Genomic DNA, 26,005 nt, shown 5'->3' with positions numbered 1-26,005 from the left:
CTCTAGTACTCTTGCCTGGAAAATCCCATGGACAGAGGAGCCTGTTAGGCTGCAGTCCATGGGGTCACTAGAAGTCAGACACCACTGAGTGACTTCACTTTCACTTTTCACTTTCATGCATTGGAGAAGGAAATGGCAACCCACTCCAGTGTTCTTGCCTGGAGAATCCCAGGGATGAGGGAGCCTGGTGGGCTGCCGTCTTTGGGGTCGCACAGAGTCGGACACGACTGAAGTGACTTAGCAGCAGCAGCAGCAGCCAGTATTTTTGCCTAGGAAATCTCAGGGAGAGAGGAGCCTGGTAGGCTACAGTCCATGGGGTTGCAAAGAGTCGGACATGACTGAAGTTGCTGAGCATGGCATGGCATGTGTATATATACATATATTTATGTGTTTTTATAATATTTAATATGCATAACTTGTGTTTGGTAACATATACTCTTGTTGTTTCTATAATGTTTACAACTCTTTGCAGCCAATCTTCATAGTTAAATCTGACAACTAAAAAATAAGCCAAATATTTTAATAATTCAATTCATAAGAAAAAAGCAGACAAAATGATATTTAAATATATGACCAGTTTAATCATATGCATTTGTCTCCAAAAGGAGCCTTGGATTTAATTGTCAGGCTTTTGATTGCACTTATGAAGTGATGGGATGAATCTTTTCAGTTATCTTTTTCGGATTATATTCATAACTTTCCAAGATTCTTGGTGGCTAGTTGAGTAGCGTGATTGGCCTTTCAAAACGATTTGCACCTATGTGTTTCTGATTCTTTGTCTCCTTTCTGCTCACTTTTGGCCTGGTGATGTTTCTGAAGGCTTGGATTCTCCTTTTCCTTTTGCATTTGCCTCCTGCGGGAAGGTACACACTCAGAAAGATTACTCTTTTGCCTCAGATCATTCAGATCCCCTATTTCATCACTGACTTCCTCTGTGGTTTGTGTATGTAGACAATGATACTTGTTTCTCCTGTGCCTAACTGTTCTGGTTTTAGCGCTAGGAAATGTTTTTTTGGGATTCATTTCTTGCTTACTTGGGGATGTGAGTTTCTGACTCTGTAGACAAGTGGGACTGTTACAGTGGCTTCCAGCTTGGTAAGAATCTTCACTTTTCAAAGGATACTTTGGTCTCTTCCCAGCATTTGAACGAAACTTCATGTATTGGATGGTGGCTGAAGACGGCCTCCCATAGTTTGATTCATAGGCATGTGCCTTCTTTTCTTTTGAGAGCTCACAGCATATATTCTGGGTGAAGCGTTCACTTCTGTGACTTCCTCTCAGAGAGGGATTACTTGACTCTCTGCTTATAGATCTATTTGTAAATCCAACACACCAGGATTTAGATCTTTGAGTACTGGACTTTGCTTGTCTTTGGATTCCCCTGCTGCAATGTGAACCAACTTCTGCAAATCGGAAGGGTTGTCTGTACTTCATCCTCTTTTTTCTGAAAGAGTTCAGCTTCCTCCCCTCTCTCTTAGAAGAAATGGCAGTTTCTGAAATGCAGCTCCAGGAGGGGTCCCTCTTTCTAGATTTGCAGTTTATCAAGGATCTTTCTCTGGGTAATCTTCTTTGAAAGGTCCTTGGTGAAGAGTCTGAACATTTGTTTTTTTCTGCTTCTTTTTTCTGGAAATTGATCTGTTGGCCAACGTTCAAAGCCTTTTTTTCTTTTAGGCTGTTCTTCCATGGCTGCTCCTGATTCAAAATTGCTGAGGAACTAAAGGTGCGTGCAGTTGTTTCACTCTTTCCCATATCCTGGGCATGACCCGGAAACAACTTTATCCTTTCTGTCTTCCTCTCTTTAACATTTTTTTTGCAATTCAGTGAGCCTGGGCCCTTTTCTCTTAGTATATCCCAGTTCAGGAGCACACTATTGGTAGAAGGTGTGACTTTGAGATCACCTGGTTCTGATTTGTCTTTGAGCCAAGCATGGATTTTGCTTCCTGCTTTATGATGGAGTAGTGGGACTTCAGATTTCTTCAAGCAAGAGTTACCACTGGGAAATGCTTTCATGCCTGACAGAGGCCTCTGGTCATTATCCTGTTGACCCTGGGTGTTTTTAGACTGTTTTATATCATGTTGAGGTGCCAGTACAGCCTGATTCTTAGGCAAAGGCAAAACAGGAGCTGATGCAACAGACTTTTTTCCTACCCAAGGTGAAACAGTAGGAAATTGATAGATGGCTCGTTGGTCATAAGTCTCCATGTTGTAAGGCGAATGAACAAAACTGATAAATTCGTGCAGAAAGTGGTGGGTGTGTTGTTGGAGATAAGGTTCTAGGAGGTTAATGAAGGAGTCACTGTCTAGATCATATTTTGTCATGTGATGGAGAATGGTGGATAGAATATTCTTCACTGTGTAGCCATAATCTCCATAAACAGCTGTTAGTTCTCGTTTCAGCCAGGGAACCAGCCGATGTAAACAATCAGGGTTTCTCTTGAAATAATTAGCTGATAAGTGTTTTTCAAATCTGTAGCCTTGGACATGTGCCACCCAAATTCCGGAATAATACAGAGCTCTTCTGAACTTCATTACCACCTGGTCTCTAAAGTGACCCAGAGACACGGAGTTTGGTGGGAACTTCCTGCTGTCCCCAAACTCTCTCAGCAACTCCTGGACAGTCAGCTCTCTCAATGGCCTGATTTTCTTTGTAAGGCCCTCAAGGTTTATGCCAAGATCATGGTTTTCAGAAGTCACTACATAGCTTTCTTCTTCCGAGGGAAGGAACACTGAGTCTTCTTTGGTGCCTTCCTCTGGCCTGGCGGAACAACCCTGGGGAGGAAAGCACTGCATGCTGGATGAAGGCATAGATTTATTTCTTTGTCTTGAATGTAAAGATTCATCACTGTTCACGGAACAGGGGTTCCAACTGGCTCCATTCTGTATATTCTCCAAGCAGTTAGGACACTCACAGTCAGATGAGAAATCTAATGGCATCTCCATGAACAGATTGTATTTCACAGTCATATGTGAGAAAAATTGGTTCAAATCAGTTCCTCATCTGGCATGAAAAATATCTATTAAAACCATTCCATGCATATTTCTGTAATATATTTTGTCTCCATGGAATAAATTCTGGGATAAAGTTAAGAAACAAACTATTTCCTCAAATTAATAAATAATGCTCTCAATAAAACCCAATATAGACAAGGCAATGAGAATTCAGGCACACTGTCTCTCTTAGTTTTGCAAACTCTGAAAAGCAAATCAGAAATAAACATCAAAATTTAAGTATCACATCTTTTAACCCAGTAATTCTAACTCTAGAGTTTTAATCTATATATACAAGTCTACAAACATATATACATGGATTTTTCTAATAACAACAACAACAAAAACCCTGAAAACAATTGACATATCCATTAGTAAGGAACTTATTAAATAAATGATGGTTTATCTATAATATTTAATATTATGTCACCATTCCAATAAAACAGGCAAATCTATACATATTAATATGTGAAAATGGATGAATATATTGTTAAATGAAAAAGCTTATATAGAAGAATGAGAAGCTATTCTAAAAATCTTAAAGCGTAATCACTAATTTCTGGCAATATTGTGAACTAGACATCTTGTCCTAGCTGTCCCACTAGGAGTAACAATACTGCTGCTGCTGCTAAGTCACTTCAGTTGTGTCCAACTCTGTGCAACCCCATAGATGGCAGCCCACCAGGCTGCCCCGTCCCTGGGATGCTCCAGGCAAGAACACTGGAGTGGGTTGCCATTTCCTTCTCCAATGCATGAAAATGAAAAGTGAAAGTGAAGTCGCTCAGTCTTGTCCGACTCTTAGCGACCCCATGGACTGCAGCCCACCAGGCTCCTCTGTCCATGGGATTTTCCAGGCAAGAGTATTGGAGTGGGGTGCAATTGCCTTCTCCAACAAAATAATACTAGCTATAAGTAAATATAGGTAAATATATCTCAACTTAAGAGGTAATGAGTAAAATTCTTAGAGGCCAAATCAATCCATAAATAAAAGTAGAAATCCAGAGAGGGAAGTGAGCTCTGATACCACAAGTTGCTCAGAACTGGTATCCTTGATCTTCAGTTAGAGAATAACCAAGAGTTGCAGATGACAGGAAAGAACAGACTCTGCCAAAGTTTGAATGTATAATGGAAAACCTCTGCATAAAGCTGTGTACACAAATGTTTACATTCTTACTGAAAAGGTAATTTAGAAAAATAATACCCCACACACAGTCAGCAGGAAATCCTAGCTGAGATTTTGTAACCAGAAACAAGTACGTCTGCACACTAAATTCAAGCAGCATTTTCCTAAAAACCTCAAAAAGGTAATTTATTTTGAGGTTGATAGTAACCACAGGCAACTGGCAGAGGCAAACACACATTCTTCCTGGAGGAACATTATAAACCCAAGTTTCATGACAAATTTCCTCCAAATTCACAGTCAAAAGTCACTAACAAGAAATAGCCATCATAATAAGCCTGAGTCCACAAAAACAATAGAGAGCAAATTTGATTCCTAACAGAATCTGAAAATAAAATGAGCTTGCTGGATGTACATGAATTTCATCCCTTCTCTCACAGATGGTTTCAAGCTCTCCTTTCCAGAAGTAATGCTCTCATTAAGTCATCATTCATCTTGAAAAGCAAAGACGACAGAAACAAATTACATTATTTAGCAGATTTACCTCCTAGAGGATCTTAAAGTGTCCACGCTCATATGAACCTTAACCACAGGATTAATTTGGTTGAAGGGGATCACTTCTGTTTTGTTGGCCTTAGAGATAGAATTTAGAACACAAGGCTAGTTCTGCTGTGGTTTGGAGAAAAAGAAACTGCTCCAAGTTTTCCATAAAACTTGGTATCTTATGTTTTCCACGAAACTTGGTATCTTATGTTATCTTGAGTGACTTTAAGATACAAATCCTTATTAAGATAGAATTCATGTCCTTTTGACTTATAGGTTGCCAGAATGCTTTAATTTTTCAACAGGCTGATCAAACCTAACACTGTAATGTGTGGTCTGAATCAGAATAAAGCAAGACACAAGGTAGAATACGGGTTTCCCTGATGAAAGAACTCTCTGAAGAACAGTCGTTAGTCTAATAGCGTTAGTGTTAGTCACTCATTCGTGTCCAACCCTTTGCGACCCCGTGGACTATAGCCCTTCAGGCTCCTCTCTCCATAGAATTCTCCAGGCAAGAACACTGGAGTGGGTTGCCATTCCCTTCTCCAGGGGATCTCACTCACCCAGGGATTGAACCCAGGTCTCCTGCATTGTAGGAAGATTCTTTACTGACTGAGCCACCATGGAAGCCCCTAATAGTAATATTTAGATTTAAATTATCTAGTCAGAAAGTTGTCAATTTTTCTTCAAATGCAAGAGCTGAATAAACTTGTTAACATGTGTGCAGTGTGATTAATCAACATCTTGATTGTCTGTGTACCAGCTTTTTGGTTCAAAATGAAAAGTTGTCATATTTTTCAAAACATTTATTCATCCATAGCTAAATACCAGTTAATACAGACAACACAGTTGGGAAGTCATTGAAGATAAATGTTTTTTTCTCTCTTTTTTTTTTTTGGCTATACTTGCTGTTATTCTGTTTTTTAGTTTAGTCATGCTTACTTAGGCTCTTGGACTGCTCTTAGATGCAGGTGAAACCAATTTAGCTCATGAGCTATTTTGGAGAATTAGATAAGCAACTTTGTGCTTAGCATCTATTAGCAGTTTAATGGAATAGCCATTTTAGTGTTTTTGAGTAGGTTTCATTGCAAATTCCTAAGACAGTGCATTACTTTTATTTTAAAAATGTGTTTTGCATGATTTTGTAATTCAAAACAGACACCATTTTTTGATATCTTTGTAACTCTAGGGTAATATAGAACCACATTCCCTATAACGTTCAAAACTCTGTCAGCCCTATATAGAGGAAAGAACAGTACAGACATGGGTTCTTATTCTACTGCTCACATATGCTCCCAGTCACGGCTTAATCATCTGTGAAATAAGGCTTATAGAAAGACTCAGAATAGATGCAAAAAGTACTTTGTGAAAAACAACGCTTATTAGTAACAAAGTGCTCTCAGGAGACACTCTCATCTGTACACTGTGTCTCCATGGTGAAAATACTTTATAAATGTTTGTTGAAGAGGAGGAGAACTTGAAGGATTAGAGGGAAGAAATAAGAAAAGGCCATTCAGGTGTCTCTTCTGGATGCTTTGTATTAGTCTGTCCAATTTTTTTTTTTTTGGGTCATCAATTTCTTCCTTTCCTTTTCTTCTTATTTTCACTCCCTTGGTTCCTAAATACTCAAAATTCCGAAGAAGTTTAGAAAGGAAGAAGTGGTTGGGAAAGGGGTGCGTTGGCATCCAAAGTGAGAGAACTTTAGAGTCAAGAAGACAATAAATTGACAATTGGCAGGATGATGCTGAACAATTAATCTGATGTATCAGTAGCCAAGAGATCAGATCCTTTATTGTCTTATCTAAGTTCTGAACCAACTACTTGGAAGCCTTGATTTTCTATTTTTTTTTTTTTAATCATGTTCCATGGCTCTAGAGTAGAGTTTCTATCTCAGCACATTAGGGCCAGACAGTTCTTTGCTCTACTTTGTATAATATTAAGTACCATCCCTGGTATCCATTCAATAGATGTCAGTATCCCCGACACCAAGTATGACAATAATAAATGTCTCAAGATATTGTTACATGTCCTCTAGGGAGGCAATATTGCCCCCTGTGTTGAGAACCACTGCTGTACAATCTACAGTTATTGTGTTTTGAGATAAGATTTTCCTCACGAGTTCTAGAAGCAATTCCCCTACCAAGAAGCTATAGTATATACATTCATGAGAAGAATCAAGTATTAAATAAGCTGAAAGAGCATGGGTTTCAAAGCCAGAATTCTGAGTTTGAATTTTGACTCTCTTCATTTGAATTTGTCTTTCATAAGCAACTTAGTTAAATTCTCTGAGTTTCATCTATTTTATACATCACAGCATGGACATTTTCTTCATAGCATTTACCATTATCTGCGTATTACACATTCATGGGTCTGTTTCCTCTCTGACATTACTGTAAGCTTCATGAGGGAAAATAGATGAAATCTTTGGTTTATATACAAATGTTTCCTCATAGCTTAGAATAAGTTTGGCATATAGGAAGGAGTCTATATGTGCCAAATAAATTTTCTGTACTGATCAACACAGTCCAGTAGGTGTCAACAATTGTATTTATAGACAGTTTTCGTTATTCAAGATAGTTGCATTCTATGAAGTCCTCACAATCACTGAATTGGTTAACTTTGAACCAGTGCTCCTAGAGGAACAGGATTAGATTCCACAGAGCCTCTGGTCACATTTATATCCACGGAATGATACATATAACTTTGTTTTACTTGTATCTGTTTAAAGACATCTTAATATATATTATTGAGTCATTAACAGTAAACTCTCAGCCAATAGCCTCAGCCAATAGCCTCCTAGCCTGAGTGAAGCTCATCTAACACATATATTTTCTCCATAAAGCACATCACAGTTTTCTTGCAGTTAGGAAAACTAGGCATTTGAGTATTATACATGGAGGTCAATTTAAATGGCAAAATCACCAAAAAAAAAAAAAAAAAGGAAAATACGCATTAAACATGAAAATAACCTTGTTTATGGTGTGAAAGCTGAAACAAGAAGGCAGAATGTCATTTTGTTTGACCTCAGCTGGGAATACGTGAGCTGAGTGACTCAAATTCTTTGCCTTTCTGCCATATCCATGAATGACATGAAAACACCAGGAGCACTGATTTTAGGGTTACAAATAAACTTTAGGGAGTAGACAAAAATAACAAATACAGAATCCACAAATGATGATTGACGAATTTGTGGACAAGGTCAGCTTTTGCAAGGGGACACAAGAGAATTCTCACTAACTTAATTATCAGGCAGAGTAATGAGATCTCATTCCAACCTTTGTATCTTAATCTTTATACCTAAAAAATGAACAGAGCTTCTCTTGCCAAAGTGACCCCTTCACAAACACACAAAGGAAAACGTTGACTCCAGATTCCAAGTGAATTCTTCATTCCAGTCTTTGTTCCTTATGGGCCTTCATTCTCCGTGTATTTAGAGATTTTCCAGCTATCTTTCTGTTATTGATTTCTAGTTTAATTTCACTGTGGTCTAACAGTATACTTTATATGCTTTCTATTTTTTTTAATTTTTTAAAAATTTATTTATTTTAATTGGAGGCTAATTACTTCACAATATTGTAGTGGTTTTTGCCATACACCGATATGAATCAGCATGGGTGTACATATGTTCCTCATCCTGAACCCTCCTCCCACCTTCCTCCCCATCCCATCCCTCAGGGTCATCCCAGTGCACCAGCCCTGAGCACCCTGTCTCATGCATCGAACCTGGACTGGCGATCTATTTCACATATGATAATATACATGTTACAGTGCACCAGCCCTGAGCACCCTGTCTCATGCATCGAACCTGGACTGGCGATCTATTTCACATATGATAATATACATGTTAAGGTATGTTTTATTAGCCAGAATGCAATCTACCTTGGTGAATGTTAAATGTGAACTTGAGAAGAATGTGTATTCTGCTGCTGTCAAATGGAGTGTTCTAAAATGTCAATTAGATCAACTTGACTGATAGTGTGGTTCAGGTAAACTATATTTTTACTGATTTTCTGCCTGTTTGATCTATCAATTACTGAAAGAGAGGTGGTATTGAAGTCTCTACCTATAATTGTGCATTTGCCTTTTTCCTTGTGTTTCTATCAGTTTTTGCTTCATGTCTTTTGATGTACTGTTAGCTGCATGTGTTCTCAGAGAATTGACCCATTTATCATTGTATACTGCTACTGCTAAGTCACTTCAGTCGTGTCCGACTCTGTGCGACCCCATAGACGGCTATAGCAACTTCAGCTTTCTCTTAATTAATGTTAGCATGATATATCATTGCTTTATTTTCAATCCAAGTCTTTATATTTAAAGTGGATTTTTTTGTAGACAACATATAGTCAGGTCTTATTTTTATATCCATTCTGACACTCTTTGTCTTTTATTGGTATATTTAGACCCTTCACATGTAGAATGATTATTGATATGGTGGCTTTAGTGTCTATCATGTTTTTAACTGTTTGCTTTTTGTTGCATTTGGTTTTTGTTTCTTTTCGGTACTTCATTTTATTCTCATAAACATGCCCTGAGGGAGGTCTCTCATGTTAGTCTTATTTAGAAATGAAAGAACACTACTTAAATTGACTTAACCAAGGTTACACAGGGCAAATATAACAGAGCCATCAGTCAGTTCAGTCACTCAGACATGTCTGACTATTTGCGACCCCATGGACTGCAACACAACAGGCTTCCCTGTCCACCACTAACTCCCAGAGCTTGCTCAAACTCATCTCCATTGAATCCGTAATGCCTTGCAATTATCTCATCCTCTGTCATCCCCTTCTCCTCCTGACTTCAATCTTTCCTAGCATCAGGGTATTTTCAAATGAGTCAGTTCTTCTCATCAGGGAGCCAAAGTATTGGAGCTTCAGCTTCAGCATCAGTCTTTCCAATGAATATCCAGGACTGATTTTCTTTAAGATTGACTGGTTGGATCTCCTTGCTGTCCAAGGGATTCTCAAGAGTCTTCTCCAATACCACAGTTCAAAAGCACCAATTCTTAGGTGCTCAGCTTTCTTTATGGTCCAACTCTCACATCCATACATGACTACTGGAAAAACCATAGCTTTGACTATATGGACCTTTGTCGGCAAAGTATTGTCTCTGCTTTTTAATATGCTGTCTAAGTTGCTCATAGCTTTTCTGCTAAGGATCAAGCATCTTTTAATTTCATGGTGCAGTCACCATCTGCAGTGATTTTGGAGCCCAAGAAAATAGTCTGTCAGTGTTTCCATTGTTTCCCCATCTATCTGCCATGAAGTGATGGGACTGGATTCCATGATCTTAGTTTTTTGAATGTTGAGTTTTAAGCCAGCTTTTTCACTCTCCTCTTTCATCATGAGGCTGTTCAGTTCCTCTTTGCTTTCTGCCATAAGGGTGATGTCATCTGCATATCTGTGATATATAACTGAGCCATAATTTGATACTGTCTAATGTTCTTGAGAAACCTATATGCAGGTCAGGAAGCAACAGTTAGAACTGGACATGGAACAACAGACTAATTCCAAATAGGAAAAGGAGTACGCCAAGGCTGTATATTGTCACCCTGCTTATTTAACTTATATGCAGAGTACATCATGAGAAACACTGGGCTGGAAGAAACACAAGCTGGAATCAAGATTGCTGGGAGAAATATCAATAACCTCAGATATGCAAATGACACCACTCTTATGGCAGAAAGTGAAGAGGAACTAAAAAGCCTCTTGATGAAAGTGAAAGAGGAGAGTGAAAAAGTTGGCTTAAAGCTCAACATTCAGAAAACGAAGATCATGGCATCTGGTCCCATCATTTCATGGGAAATAGATGGGGAAACAAGGGAAACAGTGTCAGACTTTATTTTTTTGGGCTCCAAAATCACTGCACATGGTGATTACACCCATGAAATTAAAAGACACTTACTCCTTGGAAGGAAAGTTATGACCAACCTAGATAGCATATTCAAAAGCAGAGACATTACTTTGCCAACAAAGGTCCATCTAGACGAGGCTATGGTTTTTCCAGTAGTCATGTATGGATGTGAGTGTTGGACTGTGAAGAAAGCTGAGCACCGAAGAATTGATGCTTTTGAACTGTGGTGTTGGAGAAGACTCTTGAGAGTCCCTTGGACTTCAAGGAGATCCAACCAGTCCATTCTAAATGAGATCAGTCCTGGGTGTTCTTTGGAAGGAATGATGCTAAAGCTGAAACTCTAGTACTTTGGCCACCTCATGCGAAGAGTTGACTCATTGGAAAAGACTCTGATGCTGGGAGAGATTGGGGGCAGGAGGAGAAGGGGATGACAGAGGATGAGATGGCTGGATGGCATCACCAACTCGAAGGACGTGGGTTTTGTGTGAACTCTGGGAGTTGGTGATGGACAGGGAGGTCTGGTATGCTGCAATTCATGGGGTCGCAAAGAGACATGACTGAGCGACTGAACTGAACTGAATGTTCTTTAGTTGACAAAACATTTTCTTCTGTATACTCAGTGAATTCAGCAATAAAACTCTGATAAAGCTCCCAAATCAAGTAAAATTGTGCCCTCAGAATTATTCAGATTTGTATGCCTTCCCAAGGCTTTCTTCTCTCCAAAACCTTGGAAGGGCATATTAAGAACTTAGCATCTTTGCTCTAGTTTAACCAAAATGCCATGTATTAACTAACAGTTAATAACAAATTCTAAAAAGTCCAGCATAAGAACAAAAAAGCAAAAGGAAAAAAATAGTTTTGCTTTATTTACAAATAGACCAGAATTATCCATGGAAACCAAACCTATAATTTCAGGGTGCCAGCTTTCTTAAAGAGCAAGAAAAAATTTAGCCCTCTTCTCAAACCAGGCTGTTCAGTTTTATTTTCCCATTGACTGAGGTCATTTAAAATGAATTGTTACAACCTGGCTCCTGAATTACCATCTATTTTCCTGTAAAAATGCCTCTCCTTGCTTCCATAGGGAAGAGGGGAAAGACAGAACTGGACTTGGGCCCAAACCATAATTTTAGTAATTACTAAACCAAGTGACTGCAGCCATAATTGAGTCATTCAAAGCCAAATGGTAGCAGTAATTAGTTTGTCAAATTTGAATAAAAGAGCTTTTTTGGCGAGAACAAGTGCAGTAGAGCTAAGGAGCCCTGAACTGTCAGCCATGGAGTGGGAGACCTTTTTCAAGCAGAGAGGGTCTTCCCAGCACTGTGATTCTCTTGTGTGACAGTGATGGATGTTCTTCGTTACAGATTATGGCCTTGTCACACTTAAACTAATCTCTCTTCATGTCTGCAGGCCCTGCTCATTCCCCAGGGCAGCAGTCATCAATTTACATAGAAAGGCACCTAGGGAAACACAGAATCTATTTATCACACTTGCTCTGAGTGTACTAACAGCAACTCCAACCCACGCATGGACCCACATTTCAATTGGGCTTCACCTCTGCAGCATCATAAACAGTGTGAAAGGATGTGTTGCTAAGAAAACGGATAGAAGGAGAGTGAGAAATTCATGAAAAACACGGGAGTCAGTGAACTCCACCCTCGTATGACTTCCTCAATGTGTGTAAGAATTCAGCAAGCTTTAGACTGCTTAGACTAAACTTTATACTTCCTGTTGTTGTTGCTGTTTAGTTGCTAAGTTGTGTCTTGACTCTGTGACCCCATGGGTTGTAGCCAGCCAGGCTCCTCTGTCCATGGGATTTCCCAGGCAAGAATATGGAGTGGGTTGCTATTTCCTTCTCCAAAGGATCTTCCCATCCTAGGGACCAAACTCATGTCTCTAACTTGGCAGGCAGATTCTTTACCACTGAGCCACCGGGGAAACTCTTCTTAGACTTCCCTTTAACATCTTAGAGTCACCTGCATTCTGTGGACCACTTCAGCCTGCCAGCTCCTGGAAAAGGAGCTACATTAGGTTAGGAACAGAGAAGTTAGAGAGGCAGAGTTCAGACCCGTAAGTCCTCTTTCCTCCAATTCCCCAGCCATATCCATTCAATTATTTGCTTCATTACAGACATATTTTCTATTCTCTTTGGCTAAGTTCTGTTTGTTCCACTGAGACCAGTCGGTGCTATTTCTGCCCAGAGCTGAGTTTGCCTTTCTATTTCCAAGGAATGTACTTCCTTCCCAAAGTCACAAATTTCTCAGGCTTTGCTAATGGTGCAAACAGCACTGCTGGTATTCTTTGACAGTCACAGAGTCAAGAGGGAAGCAAATCTTTAGTGTTGGTGGACTCCAGGTCCCAGAGTACCATCAATTCTAAGGGTTGGAATTCTTCCTCGTTTCTGAATCTAATGTGAAGATAATAAACACCTATTTATATTAAATTATTCTGCGTTTTTTTCCTCAAAAATATTCTCTTTTGTGGATACACCTCTTAGGTTCATACAGTAAGCTAAAACATACTTAGTACTATTTTTTTTCCAATCATTTTGCATGCATTTTGCTTATAAAAGATTCTTTTATGTTGACATTTCCTGTCACTTTTGCACAATGGTTATTTGACTTGATGTATTTTATTCTTCTTACCAGCAAATTTTAACTAGAATTGCCTAATAAACATATGACTAGGCCACATATTAATAATTAAAAGTGGCATGAATTCTGTCTGATTTGTCAACAAAGGATGGGAATGGGAGAATCAGCTAATCACGACTTAAGCCAAGAATTAAAAAAATTTCCTGTGTATATCTCACTAAGTTGATATTCCTCATAAAATTAGTCACAAACCATATATTAAAGCTTAAGGGCTTCCTTGGTGGCTCAGTGGTCAAGAATGCACCAATGCAGGAGACACTGGTTCGATCCCTAGTCCAGGAAGATCACATGCTGCAGGGCAACTAAGCCCTAAGCTCATGCTCTGCAACAGGAGAGGCCACTGCAATGAAAAACCCGCACACAATAACCAGAAAGTAGTTCCCACTCACCTCAACTAGAGAAAGCCTGAATGCAGCAACAAAGACCCAGCAGAGACACAAATAAATAAGTAAACAAATAAAATTACTTTAAAAGTCTGCTAAAAAAAATAAAAAGCTGTAGCCAAAATTATGCTTAAAAACAAATCTGACAAGTTTTAATTGACAAATCAGAAAAAAGTAAATAAGATTTTAATATAAGAAATTACAAAAAGCAATCAAAAATACATAAACAGATGTAAAATAAAGATGAAAGCAAACAATTCTGAAATAGGAACAAAACTGGTGAATTAATAAATGAAGAGATATTAAAATAATAGTGTATACCTGTGGCGGATTCATTTTGATATTTGGCAAAACTAATACAATTATGTAAAGTTTAAAAATAAAATAAAATTAGAAAAAAAAATAATAATAGTGAATGAGAAAAAGATACTATCCAAAAGAGGAAACTTATATAAAACATCAGAAAATCTGAACTATAGCAGGTTGCTTCTATAACTCATTATCTTGGTAAAGTTTGCTGCAAGGCCATATGTCTGCACATGAGGTCACCTCAATAAGTAGTCCTCACTGAACTAGGCTGGATTTGCCTCATACACGTGCTAGCATCACGTCCTTCTCATCCCCTCCTTTCTCTCTGGCTAATGTTGAAACAAATATAGTGATTTCACACTGGCCTGAGGAGTCTCAGGTGTCTGAGCCTGGGTTCCCTCCAGTACTTTTACAAACAGGAACACTTTGTGTTTCTCATTCTCTCTATGCCAGGTAACTCAAGTAGGAAAAATTGCTCCTTTGAAAACAGCAATATTAGGCTGCATAAAACAATTAGTTTCCTCTCTCTCTCTCTCTTTTTTGGCTTCATCTGCAGTAGGCTATACAGCTGTGAAAAAAAAAAAAAACTTCACAAAGGAATAAAATTTTTTGGACATTTTCACTATTTCTATTCAAATTTTTAAACTCTTTCCTTGATTAGTTCTACTTATATCACTCTGATCTGTTTCCAGAATTTTAGGTGTTTAGAGCTGAAAGAGAGCTTGGCATCTTATGATTGTAAGCATTCGTGCTTTAATATATTCTGTTTCCTCAGATTAGATTGGCATTACCTCCATGTTGGCAAGCTCTTACTCGATTCTTCAATATATGTATCATGTCTCTCTTAAGTTCTTCCCTGACTATTTGAGGTTGTCTCATGTTATTGAGAAGCTCCTGGGAGTACTGGTTAAGAGTAATAAACTTTGGAGCCAAAATCCATAGGTTTGAATCTCAGCTTCCCAGCTTACTAAATGTATGACTTTCAGTAACCAGTAGCACATATTCCTCATCAGTGTAATGGAAGTGCTAATAGTCAAGATGAATTAAGGGTTGATGTATGTAAAGTGCTTAGAATCGTGACTGATAGAGTAAATGTTACAAGGACTGATTATATTATAGTGAAAGAATAATTGCAAATTTATTTATCTCCTGCTTACGATTGTGAGCTCTTTGAAAACAGGATATGTCATTCATTCATTGGTTGAAAGAATAAATGAACATTTTTGTCTTTTTAACAAACAGTGAAATATTTACATATTATAATATTCATCCATTTTAAGTGTATAATCCAGTAACTTTTAGTAAAGGTACCAAGTTTCACATCTATCATCATGATGCAGTTTTAGAGCACTTCTATCACCTTATTAACTTATAGTAGATACCCATTCCTATCCCCCTTTTATGATTGAGGAATCTGACACCCAGAGAAATTATTTGACATTCCAAATGCCATAGAAATGAAAAATGTGAGAAGCAGGTCTCACTTAAGTCTCCTGACATCCTGTAGGTCCCAACTCATTTCACTATACCATGCTCTCTGCCAGGATAATCTAACAATAATTAAATCTAAGAATCAGGCATGACTTCATTTTTCTTTGTCAACAACAATTTTATCATTGTTATCAGCATTTTCATCATTATCATTGATGAGGATTATAATATACAATACTCATCATCTACCAGTCCTTGGCATTATGCAGCATAGATTACCTCATTCAGGATAGAAGCTATCACTCATGCCATGTGGCAGCCCCAGCCATCTTCAAGCTTCAAATGAGCTCAAAGACTCTACTGTCAGGGCCATGCCATTTTCAGTTTTAATGATTATTTGCCTGACTGCCAACTCAGCAAACTCAATCTGGAATCCTAAAATCTACAGTTAAAATGAGTGATGAAAGCTGGAATATGAATTAGAAATCCTAATCCCTATGACAGGATTGTCATAGTGAAACTTACTCCTTAACAATACAAACATTTTGGCATAGACAGAGGAGAACTAAAAAAAAATCCATGTTTGCAGTGAAGTCTTAAAAAGCTAATCTTCCTTTTCTCTATTAGACTTGATTCTTAGTAGGTATATCTGCTCTTTGCTAATCAAGAAAACTTTAGATATTAAAGTTCTATGGATAGTGAAATTGCCTTTGTCCCAGAGCACCATCTTGATTTGCATGCTGTTGTCAGAGCATGGCAAAAGTGGATTTTCCCATCAATTCTCTGGGCACCAATAATGTTTTGGTTCATGCTTCGAGTAATGGACTTGATCAGCTTGCACTTGAAGCAGCTGTTCAAAATTCACTAATCCAGAATGATTATTTTATGAAAACCAGCACCTCTGAAAACACTTTAGCACACATCTACTTAAAAAGAAAATAATGCTGGCAGACCAAAATGAAAATAAAAAAGTTGATGTGTAGTCCTTACATTAAGCTAATTAACAGCTTGGCAGTTCTAACATTGAAAGCATCAAATTACCACAGGCCAAGATACTGGCCATCAACATTTTGGTAATGCAGTTGGCACTGAAAGCATCATACAAATAACTTGCAGCAAAAGGCTAATGGAGACAGACACCAATGCCCCAGACCAGCTTGAAAATGGAAACTGGAACCCGAAGCAATCAGACTTTTCATTATGAAAAAAGTAACTGAGGCTATTTGAGAGTGACGTGGTTAAGAAGTCCAATTGCTTCTCGAAAATAAACTGTTACCATCTTTTATTCTGCTCCATATGACGTTGAACCTTCACTGTATCAAAAATGTCTAAACACATGACTCTTTCCAACAGTGGAGCAAGAGATGATCTGAATGCTCTGCTCACAGAGAGCATTGCTGAAAAGTCTGTTTTGCCCTCTCATGTCTACGAGGCATTTTGTGCATATGTTGAGGAATCTCATGTATTTCTCTGAACTCCATTCATGGAGATCCCTACTGTAATGCCTTTGTGGGTATAAAATATCTAACATAGAGTAGGAAAACACTATTGTTTAAGGAATTTGTTTTGATGGAAAAATGACTAAGTGGAAAAACACAGGCTAATTCAAATTTATGTACTAAGTCCCTTGTTATTGTTTAGTCTCTCAGTCATGTACAACTCTTTGCGATCCCATGGACTGCAGCACGCCAGGTTTCCCTGTCCATCACCATCTCCCGGAACTTGCTCAAACTCATGTCCATTGAGTCGGTGATGCCATCTAGCCATCTCATCCTCTGTCATCCCTTTCTCCTCCTGCCTTCAATCTTTCCCAACATCAGGGTCTTTTCCAATAAGTCAGTTCTTTGCATCAGGTGGCCAAAGTATTGGAGCTTCAGCTTCAGCATCAGTCCTTCCAATGAATATTCAGGACTGATTTCCTTTAGGATTGACTGGTTGGATCCCCTTGCAGTCCAAGGAACTCTCAAGAGTCTTTTCCAACACCACAGTTCAAAAGCATTAGTTCTTCAGTGCTCAGCCTTCTTTATAGTCCAACTCTCATATCCATACATGACTACTGGAAAAACCATAGCCTTGACTAGATGGACCTTTATTGATAAAGTAATGTCTCTGCTTTTTATTATGCTGTCTAGGTTTGTCAGAGCTTTTCTTCCAAGGAGCAAGTGTCTTTTAATTTCATGGCTGTAGTCACCATCTGCAGTGATTTTGGAGGCCAAGAAAATAGTCTGTCACTGTTTCCATTGTTTCCCAGTCTATTTGCCATGAGGTGGTGGGACTGGATGCCTTGATCTTAGTTTTTTGAATGTTGAGTTTTAAGCCAGCTTTTTCACTCTCCTCTTTCACTTTCATCAAGAGGCTCTTTAGTTATCCTTCACTTTCTGCCATAAGGGTGGTATCATCTGCATATCTGAGGTTATTGATATTTCTCCCAACAATCTTGATTCCAGCTTCTCCTTCATCCAATCTGGCATTTTGCATGATGTACTCTGAATATAAGTTAAAAAAGCAGGGTGACAATATACAGCCTTGACGTACTCCTTTCCCAATTTGGAACCAGTCCGTTGTCTGACATCTGGTTCTGACTGTTGCTTCTTGACCTGCATACAGGTTTCTCAGGAAGCGGGTCAGGTGGTCTGGTATTCCCATCTCTTTAAGAGTTTCCACAGTTTGTGGTGATCCACACAGTCAAAGGCTTTCACATAGTCAATGAAGCAAAAATAGATGTTTTTCTGGAATTCTCTTGCTTTTTCTATTATCCAACAGATGTTGTCAATTTGACCTCTGGTTCCTCTGCCTTTTCTAAATCCAGATTGAACTTCTGGAAGATCTTGGTTCACATACTGTTGAAGCCTAGCTTGAAAGATTTTGAGCATTACTTTGCTATCATGTGAGATGAGCGCAATATGTGGTATTTTGAACATTCTTTGGCATTGCTTTTCTTTGGGATTGGAAGGAAAACTGACCTTTTCCAGTCCTATGGCCACTGCTGAGTTTTCCAAATTTGCTGGCATATTGAGTGCAGCACTTTCACAGCATCATCTTTGGGATTTGAAATAGCATTCCATCACCTCCACTAGCTTTGTTCATAGTGATGCTTCCTAAGGCCTACTTGAATTTCACATTCCAGAATGTCTGGCTCTAGGTGAGTGATCACAGCATCATGGTTATCTGGGTCATTAAAATCTTTTTTATATATAGTTCTTCTGTGTATTCTTGCCACCTCTTTTAATGTCTTCTGCTTCTGTTAGGTTGCTACCGTTTCTGTCCTTTATTGTGCCCATCTTTGAATGAAATGTTCCTTTGGTATCTCTAATTTTCTTGAAGAGATCTCTAGTCTTTCCCATTCTGTTGTTTTCCTCTCAGTTCATAATGCAGGTCAAATACTGTGCAAGGCAGTGGGACACATGAGTGGGGATATCACTCTTTCCTTTCCTTGAGGATTTCCTGGTCTAGTGTGGGAGGCACACAGATAAAAAATGAGATCTGACAAAAATTAAGTATCATGATAGTGAAATGATCAGGTTATAACTGAGGACAGGAGACTGAGCTCAAATCTGAAGGAAGGGATAGAGGATGAGTTAATGAACAGTTCATGGAGATCACTCTGGTTTTCATTTACTATATTGCACATATGCTTTCATTTCTGGAAATTAAAAGATGTCACTTTCCTCACATTGTGAACTGTATAAACTACCTGTCGCTGAGAAGTGGCTGCTTGTTTTCTGTTCTCTGCGGTGTAGGTGTTTTATATGAGCTGTCTTCTTTGGGATGTAAAGAGAAAATTTTCAGGATTGAGTACTCTCTGGAAATATCTTTCCAATAAAAAAAGTTACTGAGTATCACTGTGCTAGGCAGAACAATGCTACCTCTATTTCTAATCTCCAGAACCTATGAACGTGTCACCTTTCATGGCAAAATGGACTTTGCAGGTGAGATTTAGTTAAGGATTTTGAAATGGGGAGATTAGCCTGTATTATCCAGGTGGTACATGCTAAATTGCTTCAATCGTGTCTGACTCTTTGCGACACCATGGACTGTAGCCCACGAGGTTCCTCTGTCCATGGAATTTTCCAGGCAAGAATACTAGAGTGGATTGCCATTTCCTTCTCCAGGTGGTTCCAGGTGGATCCAATGTAATCAAAAGCATCTTTGTAAATGATAAAGGGAGGCAGGTGGTCAGAGTCCAAGAGAATTATGAAGATACTATGCTGCTAGCTTTAATGGTGGAGGAATGGGCATGCCAGGAACTAAGGATAGAGCACATCTCTAGAAAAGGTGAGGAACCAGATTCTCCACTGGAGTCTCTAGAAAGAATAAATCCTCACTAATACCTTAATGTTAGCCCAGTGAAACTGATTTTGACCTCCAGAAATCTAAGCAAATTAATGTATATTGTTTTGAGCAACTAAATTTGTGTAATTTGTTAAAATACAAATGGGAAACCAACACGGATATTGTCTGATGTTGCTGTTAGACACAGCAAACTTGAGTATGGCTCTTCCACTCCACAAGTTCATAGCTAATCTTACAACATGGAGTGAATTAAGCGTCAGTTCAGTTCAGTTCAGTCCCTCAGTCATGTCTGACTCTTTGCGACCTCATGAATCATAGCACGCCAGGCCTCCCTGTCCATCACCAACTCCCAGAGTTCACTCAAACTCATGTCCATTGAGTCGGTGATGCCATCCAGCCATCTCATTCTCTGTCATCCCCTTCTCCTCCTGCCCCCAATCCCTTCCAGCATCAGAGTCTTTTCCAATGAGTCAACTCTTCGCATGAGGTGGCCAAAGTATTGGAGTTTCAGCTTTAGCATCAGTCCTGCCAATGAACACCCAGGACTGATTTCCTTTAGGATGGACTGGTTGGATCTCCTTGAAGTCCAAGGGACTCTCAAGAGTCTTCTCCAACACTTTTGAATTGATGTTCAAAAGCATCAATTCTTCGGCACTCAGCTTTCTTCACAGTCCAACTCTCACATCACATCACATACATGATCTCTGGAAAAACTATAGCCTTGACTAGATGGACCTTTGTTGGCAAAGAATTAAGCATACACACTGTATTTTAGGCAAATGGCTGATATATAAGTTTACTCAACTATCTGTGGTAAACTAAGATTCTACTTGCTGGTCTATTCTACTTCCATTCTTACCCTTAGGCTGAGGTCTGTCTCAGGACTTTGAGTCCTAACAGTGATCTTTTCACGTCAGAATCCCAGTTTTGTTCACAAACAATAGTTACTAATCACCTAGTAGTCAGCTGTTCTCCCTTAGGCTGTTTCCCTTGAGATATTCCCACAACACCCCTACCCCGTGAGCTCATCCCTTTGTATTCCTCCCTTAGTGTTCCTCTGTATCTTTTTGTCTATACTTAAAAAACAGGAGTCTAAGAACTCCATGAAGTTGCTGAAGGGATCTTAACACTTCATGTGCTGGCTCAGCATCTCCCAATTTACAGTTAAGCAAACTACTTCACCTTGATGAATCTCATTTTTCTCACTTGTGAAATAGGAATTGTAATAACAGAGAGTTAAGGTAAATAAAGTAACAGAGGTGCCCATGCGCACATACATAGTAGGTGCTCAGTAAATGTTACTTCCCTTTCAGTTTTATTTCCCGTGAATTTTTAATACCTTTCACAGTTGATAGAGTAACCATATTTCTACTATTTGTTTCTTTTGGGAAATACTACATTTTCAGTCAGTCACTTATCTGACATTCATGTCAGCCTGGGAAATTCCTGTTTCATCTTCTCTTTCAACAAAGACAATAATAAATTGGCATGCAGAGTGACCCAGACCAGAAGACTAGGTTTCCTTATCCCCAACTAGGGGACCTGAGCAATTAAAACTTTGACATCTTCAGTTTCTAAAAATTTGCTAAACTATATTCATTTCCCCCCCAATCTTTCTATCATCAAGAACACATTCTATTATTTTTGCAAATTAATGTTTTTAAAAAGTGTTATTTCCAAAAGCACTGTTTTTTATTATAGAATTATTCATTTTCTCGAAGTTTGTTACTCAAATACAAATAGATTGGACAATTGACACTTCCAATCAGCATAAGTTAATCAGTGTTACCACACAGAATTAGTATGATTTCAGACAAATTCAAAACAAGTAGAAATTCCGAATATTCATAGGTAATTGGAAAATCACTTCTTTTCCACCCCTGTCTCCATTACCACATTTCTGATCCCTAAGTGATAGGAATCACCAGGGGACTAGATCGTTTCTAAAGTTCTTTCATTTCTAAATTCTATTAAAATTCACAAACGACTCTAGGTACATTTCATCTAATCCACTTCTGCAATAATATTAAATTGCCCCTCAATTTTCGATCTTATTAGCGATGAGTATTTTGCATGTTTTGAGGTTGTTGAGAAGGGTGAAGAACAATTTGGTTCTCATATGTTGGGTTTTAATTGTAATATGTTTGCTTTAACTTTAGACCTTTAAACTAGTGTGCCAAGCAGCCAAATGACCTTAATTGGTTCTTATAGGAATTTTGTGCTTTGCAGGATTTTTTAGAGGCCTACCTAACGAGTATTATTAGGACTCATTGAGGGAAAATTCTGCTTTAAATCTGTGATTTTACAAAAAACTTCTGTTTTTCCCCAGCTTTATTTATTTATTTTTTTACTGGATGTGATAATTATAGATACATTCGATGTCTTCTCCTTATCCAATCTTGCATTTGTGCTCAGAGAAAACCACTCTCTGGAAGTGAATGTATATCTTTTTAGGCCCTGATCTTGTAATATTATTGTTTAGAAAAATCCATAAACCATATGTAATCATTTGCATTTTAAAATTTTAAACAAGCGGCATGCATCATACTTTTGTTGTTTTTCAACATGCTCTTTTGTGTTTGTGATGTTGTGATTTATACCAAGAAATATGTTTGGTTTTTGTCCCAGTTCTGACACAGAACTGAAACCCTCAGAATTTGCTAGGTGCTGGGAACAACAAAGGTGTCTTTTGTTATGTTAATAAGGTGACTTTTGGATCCCACCTGGGCTGGTTGCCAGGAGAACCAACCACGGGATTAGAGGGTTGGAACTTTCAGTCCCTTCCTCCTAATTTCTGGGGAGGGGAGTGAGGCTGGAGTTTTATCCATTGCTAGGGTCAATAATTTAATCAGTCATGCCTAGGTAATGAACCCTCCAGAAAAACCCAAAGGACAGGGTTCAACGAGCCTGGGGAACTTGCGGAGATGCTGGGAGGACAGCGTGCTTGGAGACAGCATAGCAGGTCTGTGTCCCTTCTCATATACCTTGCCCTGTGTGTCTCTTCATCTAGTTGTTGATTCCTATCCTTGATATCCTTTGTAATAAATTGGTAAGTTAGTGAGTAAATTGGCTTCTTGAGTTCTATAAGCTGCTCTAGCAATTCCATCCAACCCAAGGAAGGGGTCATGGGAACCTCTGATTTATAGCCAGTCAGTCAGAAGTACAAGTAATAATCTGGCATCTGAAGCAGAGGGCAATCTGTGGGACTGAGCCTTCAACCTGTGGAATTTGATGCTATCTGCAGATAGAGGGTGTCAGAATTGAGTTAAAATTGTAAGACACCCAGCTGGTTCCCCAGGATTGCTTTGTGGTGTATGGAGAATTAGGTCCAGGAAACCTAATTAATGTTCAACTTTGTATTTTTAACATTTATCCATATTGATATTTGTCATTTTCATTTATTTTTACTGGAATCATATTCCATCACATGAATGTGATAAATGTTATTCATTCTAATGGAAACCAGTCCCCTAGTAACTAATTCTTCCCCAAGCAAATAGACTCTCGGTGGACTGGCTCTATCAGTCTATCAAACAAAACACGAAAGACAAATGGGTTCTAATATGGACTGAAATAAAGTTCAAGCCAAGAGCTCCACTGTTCTTACTATTTTTTTTCTTATTGTCTTACTGTCCACTGTTTTATTATTATTATTAGTTCTGTCTCAGTTCATAGAGACAAGAAAGTGAAATGTTTTATATGCATTTAATACCTAGAATGTTGCCAGCATATTGAGTATATTTTGTTCTTTGTAAAGGGCAGGACAGATCAGGCCTCCTTAGCTGTCTGTCAAAGGAATGGAGCCCAAGAAAATGAGGAGGAAGAGTGCCTAGATGCTTCTCTAAATATAGACACTTCTGCAAGTTTTGCTAACGTGAATCAGCTATAGCATTGAAAAATTAGGAAATAAAATTTGCATTGCTTACCTGTGTTACTTTGCAACTACTGGGAATTGTGACCTTGAAACCCTCTAGTCCTAACCTGTCTTTCACTGAAACAATTGCTTTCTTCATGTGATTTTTAAGGAATGTGAGATTTCTTAAGAATGCCATTGCTGGATTACAGCATACAGAGAGTATTTGGATTTAAAAAATATATATTTCAAGCAAAATTCATATTATTTAATAATTTTGGCCATTAATAAAATGATTTTTATATTTATCTTCTCCAGTTATTTAATTTTCCAAAAATGAATCTTGTGATAGGTGCAGATAGAAGGAAATTTAAATTTAGGGTTAACTCTAAAAAGTTGATAGGTAGCCAAGCAGAGAGGACTTCTGAACCAACTGTACAGTTATTAGATACGATGAACACTGTTCGTTCTCTATTGCAAATTACCAAAACAGGAAAGCCAGGCTAAACTTTTAAAGTTATTTAAAAGTCCTCATTTTTACATATTCTAACTGCAAGAAGAATAATACAAACATTGTTCACAAGATATAATTCAAACTCCAACATAAAAGTAAAACATAAACTGGTCTAAAATAACAATTTATCAATGTAGTTGATATGAATGCAAAATAAAGGAAGCTCTTTCACTCATTATTTGTTTTGTATAATGTTTTAATACATTATATGAGTTATGAGTAATTTATTTTCTCCAATATCATCTGCATTGTTTCTGTGTGTGTGCTTAGTTGCTCAGTGGTATCTGACTCTTTGCAGCCCCACAGATTGTAGCCCACCAGGCTCCTCTGTTCATAGGATTTCTCAAGCAAGAATACTGGAGTGGGTTGCCATTTCTTCCTCCAGGGTATATTCCTGAGCCAGGGATCAAACCTGCATCTCTTGTGTCTCCTGCCTGGGCAGGCAGATTCTTTACCACTGCACCCCTTGGGAAGCCAAATGAGTTCTTAGTGCTTTCCTATGTGTTTGTTTAGAACAGTGTGTTTTTATTTGGTTTGTTGTTGCTTCATTCTGACTGTTTATCTGAGTCTGAAAAAGAATGCCTTTCCTCCAGGATGTTCTGTAGAAACCATCAGCCCTTGCCCTCACCACTGGTCTTTGGCGGTGTAGCAGCCCGTTTTGTTGTACATTGTTGTGATAAGAGGATGGTTTTAAACACTTTTAGCAGGAAGAGTCACTTGCAGCTTGTACCCAGAGCTGAAATGAGATCTCACATCATAAAGGATGCCTATGATTTGCTGTGTAGCATGGACAAGTGTTGCTCTCACATCACACCCAGAGCAGCAGTCCATTTGAAACATGCAGAACAGATAGCCAGACTTTCTGTGATCTCTGCTGGCTTGTGGAAAGTTACCAACCTTATCTCACCTTAGAGGACTGGAAGGCTTCAAATAGTGTTACTTATACTTCTACCCTATCCCCATGGCTCTTCCTTCCAAGTTTACCAAGTCTTGGCAACTGTGGAATATGGCTCCAGCCACTTCCTGATCTCAATTTTTCCTGTTCTCTTCTTATAGGAATCCTACTAGTGGGATACTAGATCTTTTACCTAATATAAACTATCACTTTATCTTTTTGTTTCATGCTGGGATATTTTATTAAATGTGTTTTCTAGTTTCTCTATTAAAATACTCATTTCTGTAATTTTGCTTCAGTCTTTTAGCAGCTTTTCTTTTCTATGACTATCCCTATTTTATACTATTTTTCTTGTTTTATAATTCCTCACAAATATCTCTGTATGAAATATTTAGAATTTCAATTATTTTAGTCTTATATGTATTTATCTGTATCCCCAGATGTATATTGGTTGAAACTAATAAACAGGTAAATCTTTTTTTGTTATTTTTTCCCTTGAATTCCGCCCCCTCCCCCTTTTTTTAGGATCTTTGTTTGCTCGTTCTTTCTTTTTCATATTGTTCTCTTTTACACATGTGGTTATTATTCATTGTTCACTTTTTTTTTTAGACAGAAGTGGGATGTAACTGGTCTCTAATGCTGGAGCACTGCCAACACAACAGTGTTATACACATTGCATGATTTCATGATACAGAGCTTAAACCAGGCAAAACTAATCTCTGGTATTGTCAACATGGCTGTTGACTTTGGGTGGTATAGGGACTGGGAGGGACATGGAAGCTTCTAAGACACTGGATGCTTTCTGTTTCTTGATCTGGGTGCTGGATATAAGAGTACATTTCTTTTGTGAGAATTTGTCAAGTATAGTCCCATGATTTGTTCAATTTTATGTATATATTTATACTTAAATAGAAAGATTTTTGAAAAAAAAATGATGGGTAACATTTGATAATGAGATACAAGAAGTGGTCAAAAATTATAGAGAAGGCTAAATAATTTGGGAGTACATTTCAAGATGTTCTTCATCTAGACTTTATTTTTCCCCACTAAGACCATGAAGTTTATCAAAAGCCCTGAGGTTTATCAAAAGCCCTGCTATTGTGGCTAGTGAATGCAGTCATGAGCACTCCAAATGTTTCATACTGTACAAGGAAATCACAGCCTCCATTAACACT

The 26,005-nt window shown here is 38.3% G+C and overlaps 1 protein-coding gene across 1 annotated transcript; it reads right to left on the bottom strand.

The window, feature by feature from the left end:
• Positions 1-555: 555 nt before the first annotated feature.
• LOC133253106 (E3 ubiquitin-protein ligase Topors-like) lies at positions 556-4,738 on the bottom strand. Its single transcript, XM_061426382.1, has 2 exons — positions 4,653-4,738; positions 556-3,192 (listed from the first exon to the last, which is right to left on the bottom strand). The coding sequence occupies exon 2, from the start codon at positions 2,962-2,964 to the stop codon at positions 742-744; it is 2,223 nt and encodes a 740-aa protein (XP_061282366.1). The 5' UTR covers positions 2,965-3,192; positions 4,653-4,738; the 3' UTR covers positions 556-741.
• Positions 4,739-26,005: the final 21,267 nt, after the last annotated feature.

Source organism: Bos javanicus, chromosome 8 (assembly GCF_032452875.1).
Source record: "Bos javanicus breed banteng chromosome 8, ARS-OSU_banteng_1.0, whole genome shotgun sequence".
Taxonomy (NCBI): Eukaryota; Metazoa; Chordata; class Mammalia; order Artiodactyla; family Bovidae; genus Bos; species Bos javanicus.
The sequence above is the reverse complement of the archived record's forward strand: the minus strand, read 5'-3'. Positions and strand labels throughout refer to the sequence as shown.